Consider the following 14,294-nt stretch of genomic DNA (forward strand, 5'->3'; position numbering starts at 1 on the left):
AAGTTGGGTTGAGGGTTTAACAGCAAAAGGAGAGTGTGTCTCACAAGTACAAGTATTTCCTGAAACTCATTTGTATTTTGTTTAAATGGTTGAGGGAAGGAATTTTATTGAACAAGGATTTTATCTTTCATTCAGTTAAGCTGTGTTGTCATTTACTAAGGCCAATGCCCTCTCAAGGAGAACTGCTTAACAGTTTACAGTTGACTGGCAGGTAAGCAGTATTTATTTAAAAAAATTTACTCTCGTCCATTGGTAGTTGGGAATGGCAACTTGCCAGTAACAATACATCATCTTAAGCTAAAACCATAAACACAAGATTTATGGTTTTAGCTTAAGATGATGTATTGTTACTGGCAGGTTGCCATTCCCAACTACCAATGGACGAGAGTAAATTTTTTGAAATAAATACTGCTTACCTGCCAGTCAACTGTAAACTGTTAAGCAGTTCTCCTTGAGAGGGCATTGGCCTTAGTAAATGACAACACAGCTTAACTGAATGAAAGATAAAATCCTTGTTCAATAAAATTCCTTCCCTCAACCATTTAAACAAAATACAAATGAGTTTCAGGAAATACTTGTACTTGTGAAGCACACTCTCCTTAATTTCTTTAAAAAATTTACACCCTTTTGACTAACTGGTCATCTTGCATTTTGTCTGCCCAAATGAAGCACTGTTTTGTCCTCTTAACTTGTGTTAGCCTTTCATCCACATCATTTTACTGTATTGCTTAAAGTTCTTACCCAGTTCAGTCCTCATTCATTCTCTTCAAATATGCAGTTAATTCATCTCTGTGCAGTTTATTCCACTAGCTTTCTGTTACATATAATGACCATACTTCATTTTGATAAAGGAGTTTGCTCAGTTGCCCAATCTTACCTCCCAACACCTTGCCAGATGCTCTTTTATTTCCCTGCTTTTGCAGGGATCCTAGTATAGCTTTTACCTCTCTTACCTTACCAGCCCAGTAATTTACCTCTACTTCCATTCTACCATCATCCTCACATGTGCAAGTTACTTTACAAACTTGTAATGTACCTACATCATCATCATCTTATTCCATTGCTGGTTGCATAAATTAGTATTTAGTGATTTATCCTTCATCACTTGCAAATATTATCTCAGGCTGTACAGTAATTTGTAAGTTTTCCAAAGAATTGTATCGTAAGTGTCTTAGACATTATCATATTTCTTTTATCACATTCTATCATTGCTTTTCCAGCCCGGCAAGGACGTGTTGCTGGTCTCTATACCTGGCCAAATTCCAAGACTTTTGGCGCAGCTGCGTGTTACAGTGCCATCAGAATTTTCAACAGGGAGAATCCAGATGAAAAATCAAATCTCTTCAAAATCATAACTAAGAATCATTTCTGTGTTGACCGACCTTTTGAGGAGGTGAGTTTTACATTTCATAGATCATCTAAACTTCCATGATGACATGGCATATACAGTATATAATGTATATGAATACAGTAAAACCACACTACTCTTCATTTAGTATTGGGGGACCAGCTAGTTATCAGTTGGAAAATCTAAGTACTGTACTGCTTTTCAACACACCCAGGCAGCACCACCAATTAACTTGAAGTATTTAATTTGCCAATTCTGCTATGATAAAACTGACACAGAATGGTAATGTTAGAAGTGATTTTTTCACTTTATTTTTTAGAAGAAAGTTAAATTTTATTGTCAAACCTGAATGTCAGAAAAGGTGGAAGTGCTGATATGAATTGTGTGTGCAGTTTACCTTAAGGGAAGATGAAAGAGTATTAATATACATGCAATTCAAATTACAATAGTAATAGACTGGTATGCATGACTGTAGAGAAGGTAGATGTTTTAGTCATATTAAAGGAATAAGAGACTAAAGATTAGTCTATTATTTTTAAGAAGTTTAACCAGACTATTTAGCTGATTTATTTAGCTCTCTCAGGGCAGGTCAAAGATGGGACCTAGAAAGTACTAAGGTTACTGAATTGCAGACAGTTGAACAATTGTGTGCAGGGTAGCTGTTATGAAATATGCAAAAAAATGTATACTGATATTGGAGAGGCTGTTTGATATTTATTTGGAGTGTTAATGATTTTTTTTTTACAAGTTATATAATTCCATCACATTGGAAAGGAGATTAAATTATTTATAGGAATAGCCGATATATGATATTAAGAAGAATAATTTTCCATTTGCTTGTTCATATACTTGTTGAATAATAGCAACATAGATTTGTTCATAACAATCTCATTAATATATTTCCATCACATGGGAAAGATGAAATTATATATAGAGTTAAGCACAGGTATGGTATTAAGATAGAATAGATTTTCTATTTGCTTATTCAAATACTTGTTGAGTAATAACAAAAAGATTTATTCATAACAAACCCATTAATCATATATTGCCTATCTTCCATGGGTTACACTCTCAGGTACACCAGCTTGTACCTGCATGTTCAAGAAGTGCTAATAATCCCAAAAAATACCCTTGTACAGCAAATTGAATTGTCACTTCACAAATTATATGAAGATGGTAAAAATGTACAAATGTGTTGGATAACTGCCCATGTACAGTAGGCATTAAAGGAAATGAAGAAACCAGTAAAGCAGCCAAAGCTGCAAATGCTTTGACAAGATCGCATGTAGATATTCCTATTAGTGATTATAACACCTCTAAACCTATTCTTATTAATAAATAAATAACAGAATATATGGAATAATGATTGTGATATTACCAAGAAAATACATCGTTACATGTTGAAATACAGAATTCATCATATCAAACGGAATACCACACACAAGTAATTTTGGCTCATCTTACAATTTGCTACTCTCATTTGGCCCATGGATATTTGATAAATAGCCCAAATGATTTAATTCCCGTACGTACAAATCAGAGTAACACCACCAAACCTTTTTTGTGTGAATCCACAATATGATCATGAGTGAATGTCAAGTTTTGGAAAAAAAAATCAGTGAAAGGAAATGAACTCGGTTATAAAATTATTAAGGGGCTGTAATTTAATTAATCCAAAACTTTATCACTGGTAAAGACAAATCTTTTTGGGCCATCTTTGTGAGAGCTCAGTGAATTAGGTCTGTGGTCTGATTAAACTACTTACTAATAATCCTAAGTGCACATCCCAACTAAAATGCGTTAACAACTTATTCTGTTGTGCAAATATGGAGTGGCAGCATCTTCACTTGTGTGGGAGTGTTCCATATAGAGGTTTATCTTTTGAATAATGGTAGTAATAATTGTGTTGCTTTCTTAGGATATAGAAATTTGGTGATATTAAACACAGTATTGTCTACCACTAATATTCAAACCTTTAGGGGAGTACATTTAATAGCATGACTTCAGCAGATGCAATCCTGAATATGTGGAACATTTTCTTGTTTATTCATCTTTTGAAAGATGGAAAAATCAGTATTTGTAATTTCAGTCAAATGTACTTTTGCTTGGGATTAATATTTTGTCAGTATTTTGCAGACCTTGGCCTTTCTGATTAATGACGTTAGTATACTGTACAATGAAAATGCAGAAATGCATGTTTACACTCCAATAGTTAACGTATTACAGTTAATCAAGGAGTTGTACTAAACTTAAAATTCTTCATTTTCATGGGGTTGATCTGAAGGGTTTGTTTCAAGAGATAAAATTAATCATTTTATTTTCAGCTATATATAGACTAAAATTGAATGTACTGGAAATGCTAATGATTCCAACAAAATTTCATTCTTGGCCATCTGAAATTTTGGTATTCCCACAAATGTTTTATTGTTGCAAAGTTGTATAAATGAATACATTAGTTGATGTATAATGTCATATAAGACATTCTTTTTATTCTACTAAAACTGTATTGCTGCAAGACTGGTATATATGATTGACAGCTGAAATTTATTTTACATTTGGTACATTTCTTAAGAAAAAGGTGTAGACTTTAGGTTTCATGTGTATATTACTTGCAGGTTGGAAAATCCATTGTTGTAAGACAAGACCCTAAGACAGGACGTGTACAGTTGCTTGGTGTAGGACCAATCGCAAATGCCAGGAAAACCAATCCAATAGCTTACACCCTAGTTCAGCCACATCGCTTCTGGATTGAATTAGTCCTAAAGAAATTCAAGGACAATGTTATGCATTTATCTTGAATGCTTCTCATTATTTGTCATCTTAGGCTATTCCAATTTTGAAGGGTAAAGAAGAGAAATGGTTAAACACCATAGCCAAGATGATTTAAACAAGTCATCTTGTGCAAACTGGTTATCATTCTAGTCTATTTATTGTGTACTGGTTGTTATTGATTGCGAGATGGAAGATTTTTCTTGAATGTATGGGCATTTAATATTAATTTAATACCACTTTAATAATAATTTTCATATTTCATTACATTTACTGGTCTTTAGTACTATTGTAGTGCCTTTACCTAGTTGTAAGCTCACCACATGGTAGATAAATTATTAATGGTATATAATTTACCAAGCAGGAAGTACCATCACTGATTCTGTGTTGTGTGAAACTCCTCTTGTAGTGTCCTCAGTAATGAAGTACTTATGGAATGAATGGTCCCTGATAAGCAGTTGAAAAACAAAAACGAATTCAACAAATACCAGATAGCATTCATTGCTCCACCTTGCACATGAACTACAGTACTGATGTCCCTTTGCATCCTACTGTACCAACTTGGCCAATTTTAGTTTTAATCGTGGATTTAACAGCTTCAGCAAATTAAGAGGGTGTCTGTGATACATTACCAGCGTTTTTGTAATGAACTGTAGAGTTCTCCGAACAAAACATGGGTTTGCCAACTGAGCGATGTATTTAATAACTAGAAGTGACAGTGAAGGGCCATCTTTAAAGAGTACCAAGTTGGTAAATAGAATCCATGAGATTCACAGGTCAAGGGATCTTTTATTACCTGATGTTATTTTTCGTTTGATAGTATATAAATTAAAAACTGTAATTTTTCACTATTAGACGACAGAGGGATGAATTTACAAATAATGAAAAATTCTATTCATCTTGTACACTTTACATAATTTTCTTTTCCTTTACATTAATGATTTCCATGTAAAAAAACAAATTTGTATAGGCTAACTTAAATGGGATATACCATAAATACAATATAATTTTGCAAAGGGCACCTACATGCTGGGTAAGTTCACAACAATGGGACATGAAGTTAACAGAACATTTCAGTGGGTAAGCACAATCCTTTAAAAACCATTATTTAGAATACATACTTTTTTACAATTTTTTTACTTACATACCACAGTGCATGTTTAGAAAGTTCACAGCTACATAAAAAATGAGAGGAGTAAATAAGTTACTGTACATGTGAAACTAATGTGAATTATAACTGAAGAAGTAAGATAAAATAATAGATGTTTTAAAGTTTCTACCTCAATGACTTCTTTTACAGCAGCAATCAAACTGGCTCACTGTATAATGCCTAGGCACTAAACCAAACATGTTTTATTACAAGTGTAAAAACTATGTTGGATAAATAAAATTGATACTAAGCCATCACAGAAATTCAAGAATTTTTGTTTAAAATCCATATTGCTTCAAAACAGATATGTGGTTAAATAAAATCGATACTAAGCCATCACAGAAATTCAAGATTAAAAAAAAATCCTTATTGCATCAAAATAGTTTATGTTCAAACAGCATGTCTTCTGTTTTAAAAATATTATATTGCTATTATTTGGCTGAAACTTGCAAACAAATTTATTAACAAATTTCAAGGTATTCAGGACTTAATATTTTGCAAACAGTACTGTATACCATTTCAAATTTAAAACTTTCATAGTGCCTTTATTTGGCTAAAACTTACGAAAAAATTCATTAGCAAATTTCAAGGTATAGTCAGGGCTCAATAGTTTGCATACAGTACTGTATATGCTATACAGGTGATAAGTGTTTTCATATAAAAATGCTTATAGCCTAATATTCCTTGGATAGCCTTATGGAATATTAATTTTACTTTGAAATTAACTTAAGGGATACTAATTTCGAAGTGATCTGTCCTTGCATAAACAAGAAAATATAGTATTTGTATTTGCTAAGTATATTATTACTTTTCAGTTACAAAATTGCTTAAAAGAAATCAGAGGCTCTGGATCTATTCATCTTTCTTGCCTTGGGAGATTTATTTTTCAACAGTGGAGAGGCTGACTTAGCACCAGGAGATTTTCTAATTACATTTTTGAGAATCTTCAATGCTGGTCTGCCTACAAGGATTGGAGATGGAGAAGGTTTCAAGACTGGAGCTTTAGGAAGCCTGTCTGCACTATAAGGAATCTGGGGGCTATTTCTTACTGAATGCTCATAATCTTTAAAATCATGCTCTTGATTTTGTTTCAAGTTGATCTTGATTGTCCTTTCTTTTGTTTTTGGAGTCTTTGGAGTTCCCTGTTAAGGCAAAGAAAATGAATTTCATGAAAATTTACAAAGAGATGGTATCACCTTAAGTCATCTAAAATAAAATTAGGTACTTATGATAGCAGTATATTCTACTCTAAAGCTGCGGCTAGAAATCAAATTCTAAGCCAGACATTGGAACACTAATTACAAACTTGCTTCAAAATATTATAATCATGGACTACAAATAAACAGAAATAAAACATCAGTGTATAAAACTGAATAATTTCAAGAAGTTTAGTTTGGTTGGTATTAAAAATTTCTCTGAAAAAATCCTATAGCACAGTTCTAATATTCAATACTATTTCCATTGCAAACCGTTATAATGATATTTTCTAAATCGAAGTAAATCAATAAAGAAAATTTTTTTCTAATAATAATCCATCACTTTTTGTCATAGTGTTCCAATACCTGTCACCACAATTACATTCTCACTGATTTCAAATACCACTACAATAAACTATTCATTAGCAACTTCATCAAGTTACTAATTTAGTTTCTTTAACATGCAGTAGCCCTGCTTATAAAAATAGGATATGTTCAATCATGTCCAATCACACTGCAAAATAAGCGTCTCTTATCTTTTAGAAAAAAAAAAAAGAAAATGGTTAAAGCAGTAAAATATCCTCATGGCATACACAAATTTTTGGCCTACAATAAAACTAAATCCTCTATCTAGTTTAGAATGTCTAACAAAAGATGCAAATACAATAAATGAATCAAGATAAAAATAGATACCAAACCTAAAAATACTGACAAGGTACTACAATATACTATAACACTGGGCGGTGATGGAGTCCATGCAGAGATGATAGTTGAAAATCAAATAATACTCTGACACTAACTAGAGTATTTTGCAAATTATGCAATGAGGAAAACAACCTGATGATTGAGAACCAGAAGTCATAGCACAGAAAAGTATGATAACTGAATGTGGTAACCATAGAGGCATTACACACACTCAGTTGTAATGAAAATATTTGGTAGGCTTACCCTCCACAAGCTAGACAAAGAAATTGATAAAAAGTTTTAGAAAAGACAGGAGTTAAACATATGTAAGAAGGAACTGCAGACCAGTGTGTAGGTCTAAAGCTAACTGAAATTATCTTTGAAAAGGCAGTCAGTGTGGTTTTTAAGGAGCATTTACAATAAATAGTGAGGTGATTCAGTCCATTTATATACTGTATTATAAGATTACTGTATATGTTATGTGGTAACTATATTCATCTCCCTTGACAGTAATGTTATGTGGTAACTATATTCATGCTCCCTTGATATAGTGTTTCGTTACTGTTTTGGCAGTGATCTTTCTGTTAACCAACAATAAAGAATATAAACTCCATCTGCCTTTGATTACGCTTCCCTTCAAAATACGGGTAGTCTTCAAATGAAGGACTTTTACCTGGAAATTCAAAGATTTGAGATGGAGTCACTAGCAAGACAAGATACCAGTACAGTAAACACCATGTATTCGTGGGGGATGCGTACCACATCCCCCCCCGTGAATAGCTAAAATCCGCGAATACTTAGAACCCTTCTAAAAACTTAAAATGCCTGTTTTGATAGTTCAAAAACACACACAAAAAAAACCAAAAATGCTTATACGGAACTGCCCATTTTGATAGTTCAAACACACACACAAAAAAACTAAAAATGTATTATCCTACTTACGATGGGGTTAGGTTCCAAAAAACCCATCGTTTGTGGGAAAAAACATATCTTGAATATAGCCTAGCCTACACTAGGGTATTCAGTACCATGTATACATATATAGTAGCCTAGCCTACACTATAAAGTATACTCTATACATACACGGTATAATAATTATTATCAGCTAATTCTAGAGGTGCATGCAGTGACTTATGATAATTCAATACAGAGAAATTGAATAACAAACAAGAATCAGTTTAGCCTACACTATGGTATAACGTATACATATATGTTAGCCTAGCCTACATTATACAGTACTCTATACTCTTATAATATCGTATTATATAAACATCAACATAAAGAATATGCATCTTTTCCATGGATCTTTTAAAACTTTTTGCTTTAATTCACTGTATCCAATAATATTGTATACATTATATTCTTATATATTGCTTTTGTATTATAAATTGCAATCATAGCGATCAATGTTTTAGTTTGGAAATTGATTACGTGGTAAGTTTATTTCGCCGTATTTAACTCGGTTCAGAGAGCTTTTCTTGCTTCTAACTAGCGTTAATGAATCTCTAGATACTTTATTTATATGGGGCAAGGTTATTTTTCAGTATATGAAGTGTTTTTAAGTTGAAATATAACTTAAATACTCTCGTGAAATTAATTTTGCTACTTTTTTTGTTAATAGACGACGTTGGCCGTTTCGGGGCATGCTTTTTTTTGTGTAAAAATAATTAAGATTCCATTTGCTATTTTCACTTGATTTCACCATTACATGAGCTTTATGTATTTATCGTTTATCAGCGTTCAAGTTTCATCCACGTTGCCGGTGCACGATAATTTATAGTCATTAGCAGCCTAAAAATTGTTTTCTTTGCTTCAGCTACAACTTGCAGCTTAAATTTACCAGTATATTTCCTTGCAGATCTTTTATCCATATAGAATAAGGGTATAATGTAAAAATATATCAGTCCTATTCTACTTAACGTCATTTATACTATAGCTATGGTAATTGTTTACTATTGTACGATGGTTGAATACAAGCAAATGGCTGATGTTATCTGATTCGTTTATAAGTAAAACAACAGTTTCCCATTCGGTTGTTTATGGCTGTACGCATTTACGCAAGAGTATAACGTTACTAACAATACTTTTATCATTCTCTTTTACTTTTTTAACTAGAAGATCGGATAAAGAGATAGAGGAAAAGAAGTTGGTCTATTGTAATTTGGTCTCTCGCAGCCTGATTGTACGCTGCTGCCTGCGCCCGCGTGAAATTTAAAAATATTTTATAAATATTGTCGCATTGGTATTAATTGCTTATCCCATCGCAAAATCGAATTATCATAAGGCGAATTATTGTAATTCGAGCACTACCTGGGTACCTGAGTATTTTAATAGTTTTATCACAAAAAGTGCATTTAATCATGAAAATGATATGCAAATACAGTAATTAGTGAATATTTCTCAGTGAAAAATACCGTGAATGGGCGGATATATGTTCCTAAGAGAAATCCTCGAATAGGTGAGTCCGTGAATCGTGAGACCGCAAATACGGGGTTTTACTGTATGCTATGCTTACTTTAGTGACTTTTAATTATATTTAATCTATGCTATTCACCAGAGAGATGTCAGCAGTTCACAAATGTCTATCATCCTTAGTTGACAAAGACTGAGAACTGGCTGGACAGCATGTTTTCCCCAAAGCCTACTGCCGTAACCAGACGATACAAATTCTTTAATTAAAAACTGGTGAAACTATTTCACAATAAAATGTAGTTGATAAAGCTTGTCTTAACATGCCTGAAAATCTTTAGGGGGCAAGATAGTTCAAAATAAATTGCTGAGTGAATGGGAATAGGTTTCTGACAGTAAGAGAAGGCCCTTAGACATGAAACAGCTGATCAAAATAAACAGGAGGTACAAGGGTAATACAATGTTTGTTACACCTACTGTCAATAAAGGCTATGGTAAATGTTACTACCTGTGGCAAGGGTGACAATACTGTGGAAAATTGTTTCTTTAAAAATAAAGAATGTTGCATGTGCCATCAGATCATGCATACCACAAGATGAAGAAAGCCTACGTGAACGATTCTGAGGAGAACAAGAATGCATGGATGATCTGGACTTCCACACCTAGACTTACAAGGTTTGTCCGACAATGAATATGAACTCCTCAAAGTCAGAAAGCCTCAGTGAACAAAAGAAAAGTGTGAGGTCAGAGAAACCAAAGAATGCCTCTTGAGAAACTGGAGAGGTACCTTCCAAGGGTGACATACCAGAAGGATGCAGCTTGGCTCACAGGGAGAGGACATTAGCAACCCCTTCATCTGATCTTTACCCCTGCACTTTATACAGGTGTCATGTCTTGTCATGCACAAAAGAATAAAGCCTGGTATTGCACCCTCTTACCTTAAAAAATCTGTAAGACTTCTCACTACCTTCCTGGGAAGACATGCCAAATAACCAACAAATCCAAAGAAATTCAAACTGAAAGCCAGAAAACGACAAAAAAAAAAAACTGTTTACACAGCTCTTTCTAATACACATTCTGACCCGATGACAACGAGAGAAAAACTGAACATAACACACTCGAACAAGTGGTTCACCCAGAGGGAATGGTGGCACAGGGAATTAAGCAATCATAATAGGGATGTTTAATTAAAAAAGTACATACTGATGTCCAATCTGCAAAAACAAGCGTTGCTGAATAGAGAGAACTGACTTAATATTAAAATTAATAAAGCAAGCCTTAGACTCTTCCTAGATTTAAGGTCATCTCTTTAAACTGTCCAATATGGACCCTTATGTCTTACTGTATAGCCTATACTTACGAGTTGTGTATGGTGAACAGAGGTTTAAGTAGATTCAGGTGAGATCCATATTTTGAGCATAATTCATAAAGTATCATATGAGCAAAATGGCAATGATTGTTTATAATTGTTAAAGACTGAAAAGATGTTTGTTGGAAATATGTCCTTTCTTGCATTTCATATGGTTATCAGTTCATGGTGTTGACACAGAAAAGGTTCAAAACTGCTGCCTTTTCATTTTGGGAAGATTTAAAACCCCCTTCCAGACCCACAGCCCTTTATTACAAACTAATGGAAGATTTTAAAACTTTCTGATGAGCCATATCCTTGACTTTTCATATAATATAATATCCATAAGTAATTGCTTTGTGCAACCCATACATACGTACATCCAATTATAACCTGATTACGAATAGTATGTAATCCAAATTTCAGAAATAAATACATACTGTATCATCACCTACTTATAAGCAGAAACTTCATAAACAGACAATTAAGAATCTTGTAGAGTACTATACAACAGATAATTTATAAGAATATATGGTATACACAAAAACTACGGTACATACAGAAGTCTCATTCCCAACAAACAAACTTTCAGTTTTGATGAAATTTTGTAAAAAAAAAAAATAAAAATAAAAGGAATTACACCCTGTACCTACCTGTGCCAATATGTCAGTTAACATGAAATGACAAAAATGGTAAACAAAAAATTAGGGTCAATTCAAGGGATTCACCTACAAGTCTGCAAACTATCAGACTGCAAAAAAAAAAAAAAAAAGAGTACCTTTCAGCTAGTGGAACAGAAGGTTCTTCTTTATCTTACTACAACACCCTCCCTGGTTTTCCTCCAAGCAATTCAAGTGTATTCTTTCCTTCTAAATGCATCAGCAAAAGTAACGGGTTCACTTTTCATATAAAAACACAAAAGGCTCAAAGTAGGAAAGATGACAGATTTTCAAATACAGTAGTATGAATAACATAGAAAGCAGACCTTTCCACAATTACTCTGGCTTTTGAGTAACCAAACACAAAATATATTTTTAGCAACAAATTAAAAATATGCAGAAACTTAAGAGATGCAAGAGAAAGACCTTTCTGTTAGCTAGCAATTTCAAAGATTACTGAGGAGAAAGATAACCAACGAAAAAACCTTTTCTAAGAAAATGAAAAAGAAACTAAAAATTGTCTCATACCTTTGGGCTATTAAAAGCTGCACTTTTTCTTTTCTCAAGTTTCATGTTTCTTCTGTTCTTAATGAATATTTCAATATCTTCTTTCAGAGACCTTTTATACAAGGATCCATTTTCATCTCCAGAAAAATTCATAGTCAGCCCTTTTGCTTTACTAGGTGTTTTCTTAGGTGACTTTCCAACAGCAGTAGTATTCTGTGCATTGACAGGTGATGCAACAATGGAATTTTCAACTACTTTCAAATGTTTCTTTTCAGATTCCTTAGAACTAGTATTCACTTGGTTACTTTTCATATCAATTTTTACTGCATTACTTTTCATATCAACTTTCCCTTTATTCTTTTTCTTCTTTGCTTTTGTTTTTCTTTCAGAAACTTCCTGAGAAACAACTTTCTCACTCTTCTGTTCTGATTTTCCTTCAACTACAGCTGTTTTACTTATTGTTTTTTCTACTGATTCTACATTACTTTGAGAAACACCCTTAGAAGCAACGGAAACATTTCCTTTGCTCAAGATTAAGGTATCTCCATAAGTTTCCGAAGCTGCAGAAGACACAACTTCTTTACTTTGTTTAGTAACAGTTTCTTTCTCTTTTTTAGATGAATTACCTTGGCTGATTTTGCTTATGGTAGATGAACTTTCTTCAAATCCCTCTGCTTTTACTTTTTTCTTTTTTTTCTTAATTTTCTTGGGTTGATCAGAAAGCATAACCTCTGGTTTCCCTGGCAGTGTGGAAACTGTGGCCAAAGACAATGTTGATTCACAGATATCCTGAATTTTCTCAGCAACCTTCTCTACCTTGGGTAGATGATTTTGTTTCATCCCACTCTGTTCTTTACTACAAATAGGGGTTACTTCAAAACCTAAACTAGAAGAAAGCTTGCTTTTTCCTTCTAAGCTATTAGGTGTAATGGCAGACACTTCAAACCCTGCTGACTTATTTTTTTTAATCTTCTTTTGTACTTTGGCATTTGTTTCCGATGATTTCTTTTTCCTTTTTAACGGCTTGGCAGTGTCACTGGCCATCTCCATACTCTTTCTCTTCAAAGGCATATTGGTAATATTTGGCACCCCTATTTCCTGTGTTATCAGACTAAGCTTTCTCTCCACAGCCTTCACACGGTTTTCTTCAGCTGCAACAAGTTGTTTGGAAAATGCTTTCTTCTTAGTAAGAGGGACAGGTTTCTTTTCAAGCCTTTTTAACTTCTGCTTCCTCTTGCGACGCTTTTTGTCAGCAAAGCTCTCCTCTACTAAGAAGTTTTTCAGGGGATCTGGTTTCAAGTCTTCCATCTCCTTAACATTTGTTGCTTTTACTTCCTTCAACTGACTGTAAAATTCCTGAAAGACAAAATCCACAGTTATAATATATCAAAAATTCTTTTTAATTACTATTTCATAAATTAACTTAAACATCCAGAAAATTATGTCACAAAAGTAATAATCTTCAAACATTAAAAACCCTGCAGTTTCAATACGTGTCCCCTAAAGACTACACCACCTGTGATTACTATAAAAAGAAAAAAAAAGTGAAATAAATACTAAATAAGGAAAGTTCATTACAATATTTCATCATTAGCATAAGTGAAAATGGAGTGAAAAATAACATAAAATATAAAGTAATAATGTGTGACTTAAGAAACAAACATTAGAAAAACACAGAAAGCAAAGAAGGATAGGACAGAAAAGCAAAAACACAGACAGCAAAGAAAGATATGACAGAAAAAAACAGTGTAAACAATTTCAAACACTGAGCTCACAGATATACAAGATAAGAGAGAAGTAGATATATGAAAATTCAAGAACCAGAACTTGGGGCCTGAGTCCTCTAATGAACACCCCACATCTTCATAAAAGAGTAATTTCTTCATACAGAAAAGGAAAGGTGAGAGTAAATGTAAAAGCAAGGGCAATATAGTAATTGGCCCAAAAACCAGCAAAAGGATGCATTAATTGTAATCGTTCATTTGCTATTCCACCCTTGTGCCTATCTTATGGTGGTCACATCACCATGAGTATACAAAATGGAGATTTTTAATGAGCCCACAAAGTTACATTCTAGTCTCTCATGGGACTTGCTAAAAAGGGAATGGAGGGGGTCATTGTCTCGCAGAATGTGACTAATGTCCCTCCTTCACCACCCAATGTTATTTTCCTGGCAATAATGGGCAAAGGAAAAAAGTAGCTCCTGAGCCACCTATAGTCTGGC

The 14,294-nt window shown here is 33.4% G+C and overlaps 2 protein-coding genes across 10 annotated transcripts in view; one reads left to right on the forward strand and one right to left on the reverse strand.

The window, feature by feature from the left end:
* LOC136843116 (uncharacterized) overlaps nt 1–5,530 on the forward strand; it is a 145,677-nt gene extending 140,147 nt beyond the window's left edge. For all 9 annotated transcript variants that reach the window (XM_067111502.1, XM_067111185.1, XM_067111260.1 and 6 more), the window contains 2 exons: nt 1,221–1,393; nt 3,964–5,530. In XM_067111502.1, the coding sequence (XP_066967603.1) occupies nt 1,221–1,393; nt 3,964–4,146 (356 nt within the window). In that variant the 3' untranslated portion in view covers nt 4,147–5,530. The remainder of the gene's footprint in view (nt 1–1,220; nt 1,394–3,963) is intronic.
* The window catches only part of LOC136839753 (triadin-like), a 54,316-nt gene continuing 45,033 nt past the window's right edge, over nt 5,012–14,294 (reverse strand). Inside the window, exons 9-10 of the mRNA XM_067106104.1 lie at nt 12,092–13,426; nt 5,012–6,409 (exon numbers count right to left, since the gene is read on the reverse strand). Coding sequence (XP_066962205.1) covers nt 6,095–6,409; nt 12,092–13,426 — 1,650 coding nt within the window. The 3' untranslated portion in view covers nt 5,012–6,094. The remainder of the gene's footprint in view (nt 6,410–12,091; nt 13,427–14,294) is intronic.

This window comes from Macrobrachium rosenbergii, chromosome 1, assembly GCF_040412425.1.
Source record: "Macrobrachium rosenbergii isolate ZJJX-2024 chromosome 1, ASM4041242v1, whole genome shotgun sequence".
Taxonomy (NCBI): Eukaryota; Metazoa; Arthropoda; class Malacostraca; order Decapoda; family Palaemonidae; genus Macrobrachium; species Macrobrachium rosenbergii.